Source organism: Conger conger, chromosome 3 (assembly GCF_963514075.1).
Source record: "Conger conger chromosome 3, fConCon1.1, whole genome shotgun sequence".
Classification (NCBI taxonomy): Eukaryota; Metazoa; Chordata; class Actinopteri; order Anguilliformes; family Congridae; genus Conger; species Conger conger.
In genome coordinates, this window is record NC_083762.1 from 14,680,030 (window position 1) to 14,699,583 (window position 19,554).

General features: G+C 44.2%; 1 protein-coding gene across 1 annotated transcript in view; it reads left to right on the forward strand.

Moving 5' to 3' along the window:
* The first annotated feature begins 7,280 nt into the window (after positions 1–7,280).
* Positions 7,281–19,554, forward strand: part of mta2 (metastasis associated 1 family, member 2) — a 28,900-nt gene continuing 16,626 nt past the window's right edge. Inside the window, exon 1 of the mRNA XM_061234524.1 lies at positions 7,281–7,703. Within this exon, the coding sequence (XP_061090508.1) occupies positions 7,676–7,703 (28 nt within the window). The 5' untranslated portion in view covers positions 7,281–7,675. The remainder of the gene's footprint in view (positions 7,704–19,554) is intronic.

Consider the following 19,554-nt stretch of genomic DNA (forward strand, 5'->3'; position numbering starts at 1 on the left):
CATTTCAAAAAAATAATATAATTGTTTTTGTTTTTTTTAAGTTGAATACTTTATATATGTATGTATGCACTGTATATTTAATATAAAATGTTTAAATTATGCTTCTGGAGGTAGGGACAGGTCAGTGTTTATGATGAATCATTTAGTTTGATCACTGCTAGGTTTTTAATCATGAATTGCACAAATGTGATTTTTCAGTTCAGATTCTTTTCAGTTTTTACAGAACAGATAACATTAAACAGAAATAACTTAATGGGTTATAAATGTAATATATATGTTTATTTGTGCTTATACATTGTAAGCACAATAATGGCTGTCCTAGCTTGTTTTTATTATATCTCATTTCTTGCAAACCTTTGAATGATGCAAAAGTAATTGTGCATATCCATCATTGGTTAAATATTCAATTTCTTATGATTTTAAAAATCTGTGAGACAACAATGGGATCATCAACAAAAAAAAGTTGGATAGTTGTTCTTTATAAGCTGTTGCATTTTCACCTTGATTTCCTATGATTTTAACCTCCTGTAAGTATCTGATGATAGCAGATCACGGAGTCTAGCCTGCATCAGAGCACAGTGCTTTGCAGACCAGCCTGTTGTCCTCGGACTAAAACACAAAATGCATCTTGAACTGAATGTACTGTAATAATACCTGACAGCCATAACAAACTTTAAATATATGGGACATTCGCCATGCTGGTTCAGTCTGTGCTTACTTCAATGCCATTGCTGGGAATGTACTTCTCTTTAATTTGGTTCCGTGTGCATTTACGTAGGGAATGTTCAAACACTTTTTTCGTAACCAATAAAGCCTTTTTGTACCTTTTAACTGTGTGGTCCTTTGGTTTGTTTAGCTGTCATTAGGAGGACAGCTAAGGATCCCCCCACAGAGAGAGGGGAAAAAAGATCATCACGCTGTACTTTTCCCACAAACACTAAACGGTTTGACTTGAAACTTATAGCAGGGCTGTCTGTTCATCTGAAGTGCTACATTGCCAGAATACACAGTTGGAGCGATCTGGATCATCTAAAACGAGAGGAACCGATGTAGCTTTGCCTCTGGGTGACAAAGTGGATGTACTTCAACAGAAGAACTTTGAAATAAAGGAATTAAGGATTAACATGTATTTTTTAAATTATTAAGTTGAGGAGACGTCGTAAACTATGTTTCCTGTAGGGGGCAGACTTGTGCTTATCTGTGTGGTACATTTCTCAAAGGGCTTCAGATGAATGCTAAAGTACAGTACAAAGGCCATGCTTGCTGTGCCCTTGCCTATGCAAATAGTCCTTCCAGACTTCCCCCATCATCAGCTTTACAAGTCCAGGCAAAGCTTGTTTTTTTTTCTTTCATACTGTAACCGTGGAGGCCAGTCGTCGTCCTTGAGGACAAGATGGCTTTAAAAAAAAAGAAGAAGCTTGCTGAGGTACACAGTTCTCAGATAGTGTTTCAATGTCATTTTGCTGTCCTTCATTCACTGTCTGGTTTCGTTTTCTTGGTGCAGAAAGATCAAGGAGCAGCCACCCAAGTCCTGGGAAACCTTCCTCTGATTTATGTTTGACCTTGACTACTAATGTATGACCTGAGGTTAGGACATAAAATGGCTGCCAACCACTGGATCGTAGTATGCATTATAGCATGTGGTATACATGGATTTTGGTCATTTGTTGACTCGCACCCCACATTGTAAAGGCCTTTGAAATCTTTGGAATGCAGGCAGTATTCAATTTCAATTATTTTCTTTTTTTGCCAAATATTAACCAAATAGTCCAAATAACTCTGTGGACTCCAGTACTAATCATGACTAAACTATTTTGGATAGATTGTAGCTCTGGGTGTGTTTGTGTGTGTGTGTGTGTGTGTGTCTTAGTGTCATCTGGGGGTGTGGCAGGGTAGGCTACAGCAGTTGTCTGGGGAAAATCAGGGACACACCTTACATTTCTTTAATAACCTCCTTACAATGTTTTCATCATAACTCTAAAAGAAAATAAAAGGCACATACTTTCCCTAATTAATTGTGCATCAATAATTCCCCCTAATAATTATGCACACACGTGCATAAGTGTGATTCTAATTGAACACTTGAAAACAGGTCCTGCTAGGAAGAGGCATTGTCTAACAAACTAACACTACAGCAGGGATCATCAAATCTGGCCCTCGAATCCAAACCCAGCCATGGTTTTCTCCTGGGAATTCTCCGAACAATTAGAGCTACTGATTGGCCAGGCTGGCTTCACATCTGACTCCCAGGTAAAAGGAGGGTGGGAAACTAGCCATTGTTGGCCTCAAGGACTGTAATTTCATGATCCCTGCACTATAGGCACTAACAGTGGTCAATATGCCAATGCGCTGTCATTCCAGAGTCAAACAGCAAAAAGGCGTATTAGTGTAATGCAGGCTCTGGAGAGAAGCTGGCATCCATCTCTGTTACCCCTGCTGACAAGCACTCAAAGACTCATGTCTGGGTGACAGATAGTTGGCTCCTCTGGAACCGTTACCTCAGCTCTTTCCACTTGAAGCTGTTTTGTGCCACTAGATGAGCTACCGGGTCACCTCTGCGACACGCTCTCGCACAAAACCGCAGTCGCAAAACAAAGAAATGAAACAGATTTCTCTTTCTGTAGCTATGCAGGCTCAAACACAACAGACTCAGGCTCTCTTTAACCTGTAATGTAATGTAATGTTTCGTGACAGTCATGTTGGAGGTGACCAGAGGGGTTAATGAAATCAACAAAATATTAAGGATGAATGCTGCACTGCCATTTGGATGCTATGCTATCCTTTATGAAAGGGATTAAAATTAATCAATACATTACTTATCCAAAGCGACTTACAGTTGATTAGACTGAGCAGGGGCGAATCCCGCCTGGAGCAATGTGGGGTTAAGGGCCATACTCAAGGGCCCAATCGCTGCTCATTGTGGCTACACTAGGGTTTGAACCACCAACCTTCCAGGTCCCAGTCAAGCACCTTAGCCACTAGGTTATAGGCTGCCTCAATGAGAGCAGGTCGTTATATTGTGGCTTTTGTAGCGGGACATTTCCAAGGGTCCTTACTGACAGGCGCCGTCAGAAAAAAAGGTCCTGTAATTGTACAGGGATGGGGTGGCCTGGGGCGGTGGGGCCCAAAATCCTTGGTGGCAGCCCTGTGTACAGGTCTGGGCTTGTTGAGCAGCCTCTGGACCTCTGAAATGCTTTGAAACTGCAGGCTGCATTGATGTGTCTCCCCCATCACTTTCACTCTGTGATCTGTGCTGAAAAAATGGCTGCCCAGATGGTTCCTTCATGGTCTGTTCATTAGCTGTGTGTTGCTATTGTAGGTGTCATAAGGAGAAGACGTTGGCAGTTAAGGATTATTTTTGCCATATCAACTCTACTGTTGACATCTAATAGAGTAGGAAAGCAGGACAAATAAACATATCACAAGGAAGTACAGTAAAACCTGTTGCATTGACATCACAGTGGACAATATGAAGGTAATATTTAGCTTGGACCTTTGGTGTGCTGTGATTTACTTACTTGTCAGTCTAAAAAGGGGCAGATACTCGTTATGGGCTCATATCAAGTTGAAGGGATACTGTTTTACTGTCCTTTAACAATGTCATCCACTCTGATGGATGAATTTAAAAAAAGATTCAAACCATTAATCAGCTATTATGAGTGAAATTATGGGTGAAATTGTGGATAATTGCAGAATGATTTATGTATGACGGTCAATCAAAGACAGTAAAGAGCATTATCCCCTTGGATAACATCAATAGCTGCATTTATCCACTGTAATTATCCATCTATCCATCCATTCGCAGGGGGCTGGAGCCTATCCCAGCATGCACTGCACCATTGCCAATCACCAATCCATTGCAGGGCATTGTACTCATCACAATGACCATGAACATACTTCTACACGCAGTCTAATTTGTAGCACCGTGATACCAATCAGCTGCGGACTGGGGGCTGGAGATTGCTGGAGATTGCAATGGCAGACTGGGGGGTGCTTTGCCATTGTGGTTTTATTTTTAAATGATCAGATAATCTCCCATAATCGCTGTTACCACAATGTTCTAATCAATTTTGGTTTCATTCATTCAATTTCTATTTAATGTTAAATGTTATGTTATATCGTACAATGTGTTAAGTGTTTAGTTTTTTTTGTAATACTGTTTGTCTACATACCTGTTTGTTTGCAAAGAATTTCAATTACACAAATGATCAGATACAATGCAATCGATACATATCTGGACAGTGGTCTGTTCTTTCGGCTCTGTGCAATGGTATACTGGATTTTAAATGACGCAACGAATATTAGATTAAAGGGCAGACTGTCAGCTTTAATTTAAGGGCTCATATCGGGCTTAAATACCCTCAGTCTTTATATACATAGTCCCCCAATTTTATGGGACCAAAAATAATGGGACACTTGGCTTCTCAACTGTTTCCGATTAATCAGGTGTAGAGAACTTGCACCATTGTTCAAATACCTATGGACTCCACTGTATATTTCTCTTGGGGGGGTATTATGTATTATGTATTATGATTGGTCGGGCCCAGACCCCCTCAGATCCGCCCATAGTGACGGAGTGCCTGACTACAGATGGCTGAGTCTATGGAAAGTGTGTCTGAACCATGTTTATCCCTGTCACTCAGCAAGTGCATGAATGGGATTGCTGTGGTTGGAAAACCTCTGCCATCAAACCAAAGTAGCAGCACTACGATCAGGGGGGGTGGCAAACCTTCCATTCAAACCACAAAACCACTGAAAACTACAACTGGAACAGCTGGTTCTAACCAGTTAAAATAAAGCTCAGCTGTCTAAACCCTTGCTTTGGTCATTACTATTGGCCATTCATACGCCCATGCATAAGCTGAAGGAAATCAAATAAGGCAATCATGAATCAAGCCCAGCTAGTAATCCCAGATGAAATACAGATATAAAAAATGAATAAATAAAGGACTGTGCAATGTCATTCTATCTCTGACAAATGTTTTACAGTTTCTCAAAAAGAACTTGGGTGGCACGGATGGTGCAGTGGGTGGCAAGGAGGTCCTGGGTTCGAATCCTGGTCGGCTGGGGCCTCTCTGTGTGGAGTTTGCATGTTCTCCCCGTGTTTGCATGAGTTTCCTCCGGGTACTCCGGTTTCCTCCAACAGTCCAAAGACATGCAGGTTAGGCTGATTGGAGAGTTTAAATTGCCCGTAGGTATGAGTGTGTGAGTGAATGGTGTGTGTGCCCTGCAATGGACTGGTGACCTGACCAGGGTGTATTCCTGCCTTTCACCCAATGTATGCTGGGATAGACTCCAGCCCCCCTGCGACCCTGCTCAGGATAAGCGGGTTAGGATAATGAATGAATGAATAAGAACTTCTCTTCAGGTTGCCGCAGAAACCATGTGAATATTTAGGTTGCAAACTGGCCCAGTGGAGCACTGGGGTAGAGAAGCAGGACTGGTGATGTTTTTTATTTTTTATTTTACATGCCCATTTAAGGGCGGCACGGATGGTGCAGTGGGTAGCACTGCTGCCTCACAGCAAGGAGGTCCTGGGTTCGAATCCCCGTCGGCCGGGGCCTCTCTGTGCGGAGTTTGCATGTTCTCCCCGTGTCTGCGTGGGTTTCCTCCAGGTACTCCGGTTTCCTCCCACAGTCCAAAGACATGCAGGTTAGGCTGATTGGAGAGTCTAAATTGCCCATAGGTATGAGTGTGTGTGTGAGTGAATGGTGTGTGTGCCCTGTGATGGACTGGCGACCTGTCCAGGGTGTATTCCTGCCTTTCGCCCAATGTATGCTGGGATAGGCTCCAGCCCCCCTGCGACCCTGTTCAGGATAAGCGGGTTCAGATAATGGATGGATGGATGGATGTCCATTTAAAATACATCTTAAATATATAGATTACATTTTAAAGTTTCTGTAAAGTGTGTGGAGTCTTAAACATGAGAGAATGAGATCTGTCCGTTCTGTATGGATATTCATTTTGACTTGACTTCTGATTGGCAGCCCACTAACAGTCAAACTGGTGATTGGTTAAAATATTAAATGGGATCTTAGTTATGCAAAAGACACAGACTACAAATACTAGTAAATGGTTGGCATTTATATAGTGCCTTTGTCCAAAGTGCTGTACAATTGAGGCTTTGCATTCACCCATTCATACACACACTAGCAGTGATTGGCTGCCATGCAAGGCACCAACCAGCTCATCAGGAGCATTTGGCAGTTAGAGTGTCTTGCTCAGGGATACTTTGACACACCCAGGGAATGATTGAACAGGCAACCCTCTGACGACTGCTCTTACTGCCTGAGCCAAAGTTGCCCAATAGTATTAATTCTTCTGTAGTTGTAAGAATAATAATTTTGTTGCTTTTGGGATAAGAAGACTAATTTAAAATCTCAACTGTTTAAAATAGGCACAATAAAATGTGTCAACAAAATGTGAAGCTGGTGAAAATATATACCAGTGAATTAACACATACAAAATGTCTAAAGTGACTTTAAAAAAGCACAAATAGTTGTATATTTCATTCATTACTATTGAGCCAGTTCAAGAAATCTCACCAGAAACAGTTTGATCTGTGGGACACGCAAACCTGTACATCCTTGTGTAATTACAATGCGACAATGCTATTAATTGTGTTAATTAGTATTAGTATTCGTATTCGAATGCATAATGAATAGACGATTCGACCTACTATCCAAAGCTATACTGTACCACGTAGTACCTCATGGAGGGCAGTGTTGGAGCATAATTTTATTTTTTGAGTACAGTTTATTGCTGTCGTGTTTGACGTCGCTAGAGGGCGACGTTTAGCTTTCTGTGAATTTCACTAGGGTTTCACGAAACAAGGGTTAGATGGCGATGCATGTTTCTATATTTTGATTTTATTATAGCCCATGATAGCATGTGACAGACAAGATAGGACATAATTCATTTGCGATAAACTAATTAATTGGCACATCACATCACACAACAGATGGGAAACTTCTACATATATATAAATATAATATGTAAATATAAGAGATAACATGACAACATAGATGTTAATAAACGTATTGATAAGCAAGACTTTGCACAACAACAGCAGCGACAACAACAACAACAACAACAACAACATAATAATAATAATAATAATAATAATAATAATAAATGCACATTTTCTTTCTGTTCCGATTCGGCCAATGTTACGTCCAATGTTACGAGACTTTCCGGTTGGGGTCACCGGAGAATCCCGAATGACGTCAAGGCTCCGAAGTCGCCGAAGATGACGTTCCGAAAAGGAGAGGGGAGGGGGGAGTTGAGTGTGTGAACTGTGCGGAGGTGAAGAAGAGGAGGATGAAGCTGGGAGCGGAGGATGGGAGGAAGAGTGGAGTGAGACAGACAGGCTGGCTATCAAGGGCTGAGTGTGCATGCCTGCAAGTGTGAATGCGTGAGTGAGTGGGGTAAAGAGAGTGAGTTCGTTACCGGACTTGAACAAAACGAAGACACATTTTCATCCCTCTACAACATTGTAACGGAAACTTTAAACTTTTACCCGCCGCAGCTTAGCTACAGTGCCGGGTCCTGGCTTTTGTTTAGCGGCGGGGGTGGACGAGAATAAAGGCAGGAATTAAACTGTTTCGGATCGGCATTTTTTTCACGCAAGAGGGGAATCCCTTGGCCAGTCTATATCAAGTCGAGAAACAAGAGAATGGCGGCCAATATGTACAGAGTCGGAGGTAAGTTATTGTTTTAATTTTAAGATCCATAGCCAGATGGCTAACTAGCATAGCTAACTACCATTATTTATTTCCGCGTATGTAAGTGCTTGCCAGGCTGCAGTTTAGGATGTCAGTTATTTTGAGGCTCGTAGCGTCGTATGTGTGGCCAGATAGCCAGCTCATTGACACGCCGTGTGAATTTTGAACAAGGCATCGCTATCTGCTCTAGCCAGCTAGTTTGTAGAGGTAGCTAATGTAACCATCTCGTTAGCTAGCTAGCTATTCTAGCTGTGTGCTAATGCGGTGCGGCAATTAGCCGGCAATTGTATACCAGGGTAACGTTAGCTGGATGGCTAACCTTAGCATGGCTAACTAGGAAGATAAGACAGAGCTCGCTACCAGTAGCAGACGTTAGCTAGTTCGCTAGCCAGACATGTCCAAGTAGCTAGCTAATGCTAATGATAGATACTGAACTAATTTGGTGGCTTATTTTAAGGGTAAACGACGTAACCTTATGTGCTTTTAGTGAACTAATGTTAGCTAAGTTGACTGGTTGGTTGTTTGTCAAGATTAACTAATTGGATATAAAATGATAACCAATTTTGATTAATCTGAATGCGAGTCTGTAACATTAACGTCAGGTCGCCTGGTTGAGTGCTGACTAGCATTAGGCTAGCTAGTTAGCAAGTTTTCTATATAGTTAGCTAGCGTGCTCCCTACTCAGTTAGCGTCGTAGCTACTCAGTGGTTACTTGGCTAGTTGCTGACTTCTCTCGGTCAAGTGTTTTTCTAATAAGCATACATAAAGTTACGGAGTATTCTTATCTACGTCGTGATTCATGAAATTTCATACAATGTGTGTGTGTGTAGCTAGCGTTGTCTGTCACTGCTCGACAGTAGTGTTACTCGTCTGGGAAAAAGCCGGGTAGCTTGCTACTGTAACGTTAGCTGGGGAAGCCGGTAACCAAAATGTATCGGTTCGTTCCTTATTCTCAAGTGTAGATCTACGGATATAATTAATTATGCGTAAAATGTATCCAGATTTCCACATACCATATTGCTAGAAAGACTGTTATGTGCTCTATGAAATGTAATTCGCATCCTCCCGCTGTTTATGGTCGTATCAGCTAAAGTCCCAGAAGAGACACTGTAGCTATATAGGTCACGGTGATTAAACAGTAAGATGCAGTCTGTGTTTGAGCACTCTTTGCAAATACACGGCGTGAGACGACCACAGCGAACGGAGGCTCTGTATTCCCAGATTTCAGCTTACCATACCAAAGAGAATCAAACTAAAGTGTGCTGTTGCCTTTGCATGTTGAAACCGGTTTTGAAGTCTTGAGAGATGCGGTGTTAAACCTGAGTGGACGTTGTGAACTAACTGGGCGACACTGAACGTGCCTTTCAGACGGTGCAATATAACGGAATGTTCCCTTTCCTCCGTGGGTCTATTTATAACCAATCAATAACTTTTGGTATGTATTGAGTGCGTCTACAACTGAGACGTGCGTGAATGTGCCATGCAAATTGTAACTGTATGGTGGGTCCTCACTCCGGATAAGCGTGGCTTTAATACAATGACACCTGATGCAAGTTGCAATTAACCTATTGTCCAAGCAAGATTTAGCAATAAATTGGTTACTGTAGCTTTCTAACTATGCGTATACAGACAACGATAGCCGACAAGTAGTTTTGTGGATATTCAGTATCGTGCTACAATGCATGGTGCTTTCCCAACTTTTCTACATATTCCAGTATTATACTCACGCTTATATTTCGCGCATTGATCACAACAGTTGTTGAAGGGCAAAAGTGGTGGTGAAAAATGGATTGCATTAAAATGTATTTAATGTAATGTAATTACTGGAGCTGACGTTGGGGCTGCTCAGTTCTTTGGAAATTAACGTTGAATCCACCGTGACATTTTCGCCACTCGCACACAGCTTCTTCCCCCCCCCTCCCCTGCTCTCTGATCTTGGCCTTGTGAGTGAGTCTATAGCAAAGAGCTGCAGATGGTGTCTTCCGGCCTGTCGACGAGGCCTGGCTTTGCTCCAATACCTTCGAAACTGTGCCTCCAGCACCGCTCTCGACAAAGACGTTTTAACCCGTGCTCTGTCGCTCTCTCCGATGCTGCCGCGAACGCTCTCTAGGGGACTCTCGTGAGCGCGCACGACGCGATCGTTGAGTCTTTTGTTCCATTATCACTTAAGACGCCTGCTTGTTCACGTGAGGTTCAGTGCCGACTGATTATTTATATTGGTAAAATCAGCAGAAAAACAGCTTCACAATATGCTTGTCTGACGGGTCCCATCCCACATTCATTTCCCAGTTGTAGAATTTAAATATCTAGGCCAGTGTCCTAAAATGTCTCCTGGACCACTTGATTCTGGCGTTTTGGCTTAGACTGCACACATTCTTTGAGACCAATTCTTTTCTTGTTTACCAGGTTTTCTTGACCTGCAGCCTTTTGAAATTACAGTGACAGGTCTGTGTAATTGTTCAGCCTGTTCCGATGTGCATTGAAGACTGTCGCTGCAACCTTTCTCCTGGTTTGTGTTGTCATCTTCAAGCATGTGTCTGTGTATTTTGGATTCATGATTTCTGGCAGTCAACAGAAACTGCGCCCACCACTAGTAAGAAATGTGAGTCGCTGCAGTGTGTTAATGGGGAATGGGAGGGGGGGCCATCTTGCAATGTAGATTCATCGTGAAATCTGTTTGTCTGTCTGTCAGGGGAGAGGCACAGGCAGTGTAGTCTGCACAGACTGTGGTGTTTCTGTGAAGGCATCCATTGTTAAGTACTCTTACCTCATCCTACGTAAGCTTGAGAGAAGGCGATGAGAGAATGGCTTTGTCTGAGGACTGCTCCGCCGGTTTTGGATTGATGGTTTGCGGGGATGGGGATGAATGGGGTTGATTTGGAGACACTGCTGGGATTGAGATGCTGCAGTAATCCCAGTGCGGTTTGAGTACGTTTAGCGTCCTTAATGGGGTCCACCGGCTCGGTACTCCGAACCGCAGCGCAGTGGGTCATTGGCTTTGCGTTTCTGGTGCCGCGGATTTAAGCCCTAAACCTGGAGAGGCCTCTGCATGGGAGTCATTTTTTGTTCGTTTTATTGTTTCCGGTAAGAACACGCATTCCGTCATTTAAATTGCAATGAAACCAGTTGTGGCCGATTTTTCTTGTCCGTCTGCTGTTGACAAGCTGGCTTTGCCTGAGCCGTCTACTGAAGGTGATGGGGCCTGCCAGTGTTTCACGGGTTCCCCGACCAGACCAGACTCCAAACGGCGTGTAAATGTCAATTTCATGACCTGACGGTTTCTGAGTGCTGGTCGGCCTAGATGCGTCCTGGAGAGTGAGTACCGGTCGCCTTGCAGTATTTCTGTTTTAACCACCGCATCTGGTAGACCTGGTGTGGTTTGGTGTAGAGAGAGACTGAGCGAGAGGCTGAGAATCTGCTGGGTGCCAGTATTCTTATAGTATGAATCTGTCCAATCGTCTGTTCTCAGTCAGAGGTGTCAGACTCCAGTGCTGAAGGGTTGCAGTGTCTGCTGGGTTTTGGAGTCTTTCATCGCATCATTTAAAGGAGAGCTATAATGGGATTCTTCCAATTTTGAATATAGCTGCAATTAAAAAAACATCTAAAGATGTCCTATATGTCAGTACATAGGCATGTACACCTTATAAATATCATACCATTAAGAATATTATCTTTACACAATAAAAGTGGTGGATCATGCCCATCTCTCTTAGGGCTGCTGTTTTTGATAATTTTTCAATTCAATTGAAATCAATTACTCTTTGTTATTAAAAAACTATCAAACCTCTAAACAATCTTTTGAAACAATACTGAGCAATTTATTTAAGCAATGAAGGATCTGAACAATACTCTGAGGATTTCAGCCTTACAAATATATCTATTTTTTGGCTTTCATTATGCAATAAATTCTATTAGACGTCCACCCACCCTCAAAACATTCAAATGAATAACGACACTTGGTCCGGGAAGGGAATCCGTTTATTTGTACCAGCCGTGATATTCCATCTCCACAATGTGATCCATAGCGGTTTACAGACATTTTGGCGATAATGAAGTTAGGGTCTTAAATGATCACGACAATCACTGTCAGAATGTTAATGTATTATGCTTTTTTTTTTTTTTTTGTGTAAGCTACGTAATGGTTTGGTTGGTTTGTGTGAAAGCAGGGCTTCCTTTTTGTGTGAGTTTTCTGGGGATGCCTGGGTTTACTGGCACCAGTGGGGTCCATACCTTTACTTATTAGGCTGATTCTCCAGAATGACTGACGCTGAAAAGGTTTCAGTCCATTCACACCTCTGGATATTGACTGAAGTGATTCAGGTTGAGTCCCTCACTCCGGGTTACATCGACTGTGCCCCACCTGGGGATTGAACCCACAACCTCCCGAGTTACATACTCAGTTTCCTAACCATCACTGCTACACAGCTGGCCTAATAAACTACAAGTCGGCACAATGTCCTCCTCTGGCTCATGTCTGTGCTGGCCTGAACGGTTGTGTTGTAGTGGCGGTTGACATGACGTACATTGGATGAGAGATTGCCTGCCCTCTCTCAAATAGAGAGCAGAGGTTGCAGCAACAAGCGCTTGTGAATGCATTTGGGCCAGACTAGGTCCCAGTCCTGGCTAAGCAAATGCATTAATAAAATTGATTGTTCAGTTCCTGTCGAAAGTTACAGTGGCTTATTTCTGCTCAAGATCCATGAGGGAAAGGATGTCGGTTTTGGGGTTCTTGCTAGCAGCCATTGTTTCTTGGGGCAGGTCTGAGTGCAGATGGTGATTGCATGTTGAGGAGTTTGCTATGCATATTTCTTTTGTATCTGCACACCACTATATGTGTTCACACTTGTACTATACTCTGGCTACTGATACAGATCTATGAACAGAAGCATCATCAGCAGAATATTCAGATCGCAGTGGACTAGGTGACATTGCTCCAGGTGCTTTGCCCTTGTGCTCCAAGTCCAGTGCTTTGTCCTTGAGAGAGAAATGATTCAGCACTGTACCTTGCTCTGATACTAGCTCAGGGGTGGAAATGTGAAGTCAGTCTTGGTGGCAGTTTGGATGTCCAGGCCCGATTTAATTATTATTATTATTTTTTTTTTTGTTTTAAATGTGGGTTAAAATGATTCTGATTCTGTAATCCCTGATCTAGATTGGACACATTTAATCCAGGCTGACAATAAGGTGGTAGTAGCCTAAAATCACAATCTGCACTTTAAAAAAAAGCTGCTTTGTTTGGTGCAGTTCATTTCCCTCTCCAGTTGTATTTAGGATCTGTAAAAAAAAGTTCAAAGTAAGTTGCAGTTACTGCAGTGATTTGCCCAGCAAAGAGCAACCCAGCACTTTTTCATCAAAGCAAAGCCATTGAAAAACAAATTCAGGAATGGAAAAATTAGTTTAACTAATTGCCTGCAAATTTGCCTTTGAAATTTAGATTTCCACCCTTGTGGTATGATGCTAATATTTTAGATTAAAGTCAGTTTTGAATTTTAAGGTTTAATATAATCCTAGTTGCAAAAATAAACGTTTTTGGGAGTTTGGAACTTCAGCAGTTGCTGCTAGCTTCCGCACACAGGCTCAATGCTGCATGTCTGCCGTTAGTGTGTAGCGCTCTGATGATTTAACGCTAGGCTACATGCTACTGAAATCCACTTTGCAGTTTGTGAGGATTGTTTTGATTGGTTAACCATTAAGAACAGAAGCGCTTGATTATTACGTTTGGTCCTCATGCAAAGTTAATTTACTGCGTAAATGAATGCAAGTTTGCTTCTTGTTGTTCTTTGACAGTGCTATCCTTGTTGGCTTGTCTTGTCTCACGACTTGCTTCGTCCTGTGCTTCTGTATGAAAATGCCTAGCACTGTTACAAAATTTGCATTCAACTTCTTTGTTGCCTGTTGTCTAAGAAGTTCCTGTGGAATTTACTTTCTCTTTCTAGATGAGTGCTTTTGCAAAGGCCTTCAATCTTATTACTAGTACATCACCTTTGTTCTGTCATATGACATTTTTAAAGGCATATAGCATTACGTTTTTGTCTCTAACTATTTTCTTACATATATATTTTTTTCATTTACTATTATTTATTTTTAAGCGATTTCAAAAATGAGTTAAGACATCGTCAGATTTATTTTTAGTTCCACATTACCCGCATTCTGCAGTTCCCGGTTATATTTGTTAGAAGCTTCATTTCCTGCGACTCTTGTGTGGAATTGAGAGCGCAGACTGGTGTGTGCTCCCCACTGGAATGCGCGCCGCCAACAGCGGACAGCCACTGCTCTTCACTCGACAGTCAGTCAGGTGATCTGCCTGAGCCCTACCCCTTCCAAAGATGCTAAAGGAAGAAAGATGGCAATCTCCACTGTCCGCTCTTATTCCGCTTCAGCCTAGTCGTACGAGAGGGAGGGAAGTTCCGTGTCGAGTGTTCCTCTCTGAGAAAACTCCAGAGAACATTTCATTTCAATAAACTGTTCGTGTGTGCTGGCGAACAACAATTAATATATGTATGTATATTTATATGTATATATAATATATATGTGTATATATGTGTGTATATATATTTTTTTTCTTTGTTAACTATGTTTCACCTGAAATAAACCTTCCATTTTGTCCCTTACAATCTAGGCAATCCAACGACTTGTGCAAACCCAATAAGGACTCAGAAAGTAGGGATCAACAGCTCATCTTAAGAAACGAATGCTGAGGGCTACATAAGCAGAGGTAGCCTACGTGTGGAGCAATTTAGCCTCTAGGTGCACCTCTCTCTATTGTCGCTCTCTGCCTGTCCTGTGCAGCTTGTGCCTGAGACCCGATCCGCAGGTACCTACTTTGTCCAGAAGGGGGTGCCGGTGCGGGCAGATCCCACTGGGATTCTGCCGCCAAGTTCCTTCCACGACTGCCAGCCGCATTCAATACTGGCGCGGTCTGTAAACTGCGTCGGGCCGCCACAACACGCACACACGGCACACGCGCACACAGGGCACACGCACACACACACGGCACGCACACACGGTACACGCACATGGCACGCGCGCACACACGGAAATGGTGTCTTCATGTGCAGAACCTTTGTAGGGCTTGCTGATCGTGGGCTGTGATGGGTGCTGTCAGACTGTTTTTTGGCTTAGTTCTGCGTTGTATTGGGTTGGGTCTCCATGCGTATTCTCTTGCCTTGCACTCGGCTAGGGTGTCATATTATCACGGAGGTGTTGGCAGCCCCCTTCGCTTTGGATTAGCTGTATTTGTTCGCGAGAACGTTAGACTCAACGCCTCTTGTATTACCTGACGGTTTTCTGAGACGTGCAATGCCTTAAGGTGCCGTTCCCGGTGACGGTGGTTTTCAATGAAAATTGAGGTTCTAGCACCCATGCAGAAAGAACTTTTTGTTTGTTGCATTTGTCACTTGTTACTAACTCAGGGTGGTTTTCAGAGCCCAGCCCTGGAAGGAGCTGTGAACCCGAGGAGCAGCATTTAGCCCTGTCTGGTATCCTTAGAGTTTATGGATGTCTGTAGTTCAGTCGATACATTGGGATGGGTGGAGACTCGGCTTGATTTTGCAGTGAAAATGATAAGACTGGGTGTAGTGTACTCCAATAAAACTTGGAATTTTCATTAGATCATATTGATTTTTTTTTTTTTTAAACTTGTCATTTATTTCTGAAGGCGAAATTGCGGTTGCTCTGCCTTGACTTATGACTGATGCGGTACTGACCTGTGATGGGTATATTTTAATGACGGACGGACACGCACGGAGGCGGGCAAGGAGACGGAGATGGAGACGGACACAATAACACACCCACACACACACACACACACACACACACACACACACACACACACACAGACACACACACACACACACACACACACACACACACACACACACAGACACACACACACAGACACACACACAGACACACACACAGACACACACACAGACACACACACAGACACACACACCCACCCACGCACACACACACACACACACACGCAGACACACACACACACACACGCAGACACACACACACACACACACGCAGACACACACACACACACACACACGCAGACACACACGCAGACACACACACACACACACACACACACACACGCAGACACACACACACACACACACACACACACACACACATGCGCAAAGGCTGTCCCCACTTCAGTCAAACCCTCCATCTGACCGGGTACGCAACCAGTGCATAATTAAGGCAATAACATGGCTGTTGACTCTTCATAAGATGGCGGTCCTTGGGAAGAGGAATTAAATAATTACCCCTGACTCATTCTACCAGATGGCAATGCTGTGCACTCTACGCGCCGTAGAGTGTGGATTAATGCAGACATTTTGGACCTTGGGCTTGTGGAGTGGAAATCTGAGTGGCAGGGGAAGAGAGTGTCATTTTTATAGAGGGGGACTGTAGAACTCTGGGTAGCATGCTTACGGTTCCTCCCGGGACCCATACGTAGATATGGGTGTTGTTTCGATTTTGCCGATACGAATGCTAAAACAATCCTTTTAAAATGGTACCTGTACCTGAACCGATTCCTTTCTAAATCATATGAGAACTGTTGTCATAGTGGTACCACGCCTGACTCCTTCAAGGGTACCAAAACGTGCTACCACTGTGGCGCTGGTTCCCATACAATAGGTACCAACCAATTGTTGACCATTGGGATTCGAACCCGAGTTGCGAGCCCAGGTTCCTATCCATTAGGCCAGTGTTTGTAACCAGGAACACACACACCTGATTTAACTAATCAAGGGCATTTTCGGTGGCTTGATTGTTTCGGTCATTAAATCAGGTGTGTGAGTTCCTGGTTACAACAAAAACCTTCTGGCACGTGTGTCCCGTGGAGTTGAGAGACACTGCATTAGGCTACACTACCCTGCTTATAAAACGCATGTATGTGCTGTATGTATGGATGCTACATGAATTGTTCCAATTTAAACATGACCAAAGAACACCATGAATTCAGGAACACTGCTAGGCACGTTCTTTAATAGCCAGATTAGACGGGTCTGTTTTGGGGGAGCCCTGTCAGGTACCTCCGGGCACGGTGGGTGCTGCCGGTGATGATTGCTCACAGGTTCCCCCGCGGTTCGGATGCAGTCTCCAGTTAAACCGAGAGCCGGCTGCCTCGGGGATAAGGTGCTCTGCGTGCTGTAGCTGCTGGGCATCGTCTGCTCCAGCAGAGCCTGAAACGGCCAGCCCAGCAGTACGGCGTGGCCCGATCGATAGGGAACTGGGCCTGCAGCTGAGCAAGACGCTCGGACTGAACTCAGTAAAACATTTCAGCTGTGTAAGTGGACTGTGCCTCTGTGCTCTTCCTGCGTCGTTAGTGAGGAAGCTATTTCTAGGTAGCTCCTAAGACGCTTACCTAACTGTAGAGCAGACTGTAGGTTCTAGAGAGGCTTCTTTGGGAAGGGGGTTTGTGATGTAATTTATGTTCTGTCTCCATTGGAACAGGCTTGTTACCACACTAGTGATTTAAGGTGTCCCCACAGACAGGCTGGTTGAGATCCCTTGTACATTACATCACTGCTGTTTGGCAGAGGCTTTTACCCACAATGCCTTGCAGCAGAACCGCAAACGCATTGATCTGGGATGGAATGGCAGCAGCGTTCCGGAGGGGACAGCGTAGTCCTGACGTAGGCCGTAGAATGCTAAATGTGGCATACGTGGCTGATGACTCATCAATCACCTTGAAAAAAAATAAAAATAAAGTTAGCTAATAATGTTGTAGAAATAAAAAGCAAGCACAAAATGGCTGATCATGAAGACTCGCTGGACATGATGGGCGAAAGAGGGTCAGAGGGAGATGAGGTGCCTCTCTGACCTGCATCAGAGAATCCCATAATGAGAAGAGATACTTTATTGAACCCCGTGTGGGTAATTTGTCCTCAGCAATTGACCCAACCTAGTTACTTATAGGAGCAGTGGGCGGCCACAGTGCAGACCCCAGGGATTTGAGGCCAGTGCCTTGGTCAAGGGCAATGGCAGGAGTGTAGCTAATCGGACATACGTGGCATTTGATGTGCAGCTTGGCGTGTCTATTGTACTGATCACGGTGGGAACCTTGTTCCATCACTCGGGTGGTCCAGCCACCCTGGCAATATGTGACGGGGATGCACAGGCTGGGAGGAGGGGGGAGGACTCGGGTGTCCCCCTGGTTTGGGTGGCCCAGTACGCCAGCACCAAGGTTTGAATTCTGTCTTTGAGTTGTTGCGGGTAGCCATTGGAGGACAGGGGAGAGGAACGGGCGATATGGGAATCTTTCTGTCGGTGGGTTCAAGGACCGAGCCCTGTGGGACGCCTTGAAGCAGGACTTTGGGGTGTCCGTACCTTACCCCCCCCAGGTAACCTGGCGGAGTGCACAGTGGGGGCGGATGCAGATGGTTCTGTGTGGCAGGGCACAGTGTCACGCTGGCCAGTTTACGGCCGTGCCACGGGTCTCTGTTGCCCCATGAAAGAGCGGAGACCGTGGGGGGCAGTAGAGGTGCAGAAGGACCAGGACTGAGGAGGGGATATGAACACCTGTCTCACTTGGCTCAGAATCGTTGGCCTTTGTGTGTGTCCTTGATGGGAAGACGTACTTTGCCTGAGCCAAAATGTTGCTAAAAATCCGGCGATGGAAGGAAATGAAGCGTTATAAAGAGATTTTTCTTCCTTTTGGCTTTTTAGTGTGTCTGCGTATAACATACTAATGTAGTGTGTGTGTGTGTGTGTGTGCGGTTCAAAAAAATGACAGTTCTGTTCTGTCCCTGTAGGGTCACATAATGGCAGTTTGATTTCTTTGCTGCCATCTGTGTGGAACTTTGCTCCCTTATCATTTTGAATTCAGGCCATTGAGAGCCGGTCATATGGGAAAACCCTTTTAGGGCTCACAGGTAGGAGATCCAGGCTGTCCACAGTGCAGGGTTTGGTGAAGGCTGGGACTGAGAAGCCTGGGCTGAGGAGCCTGGACTGAGCCTGTGCCTTGGTCGTTGTGCCATTTTGCCATTTCTCCCAATTCTGTTCTTTAGCCCTTCACGTGTGCAGTTATTATTATTCTTTTTAAAAAAATGACACCCAACTTACTCAGGGTGTAATGAAACCTTGAGGCATTGCAATGCGAACGTCTGGATCGATGTGACATGTATGAATCTATTCATATGACAATGGTTTGTTAATGTACACAGCAGACTTTTATTTAGGCAGATTCAGGCACTGAACTTCATGAACACACTTTTGTGCCATTTGCTATTTCAATGATGGCTTGATTGTCGATGGGGACGGGGGAAATCTGTCGAATCTAATGGTCACATTCCCATGGCCGCTAATCTCATCATATCATTCAGTGCTATTAAACGCATCATAGCCTTAGAAATTATGAGAAATTATCACATCGGATTGTTCCGAGTATATTATTAACAGTCCAAACAACTGGCATGATTGACATATGATGCTGTAGTGTATGGCACTGCAGTCTGGCCTGTCGGTCTGTGGGATTTCTGTGTGAAGTGTTCATAGGTGTCTGTCCTTATTGCGCTGTACTGCTGTGTGTTCTTCATCCCTGAAGCAGCTCTTTACCTGCAGCTCGAGGAGAAGCATCCTTCAGCTTTTCCTCAAGTTTTACGCTTCTCTCTCTCTCTCTCTCCACCTCTCTCTCGAACCTCTCTCTCTCCACCTCTCCCTCTCCACTGCTCTCTCCCTCTCTCTCTCTCCACCTCTCCCTCTCCACTGCTCTCTCCCTCTCTCTCTCCACCTCTCCCTCTCCACTACTCTCTCCCTCTCTCTCCACCTCTCCCTCTCCACTGCTCTCTCACTCTCTCTCTCCACCTCTCCC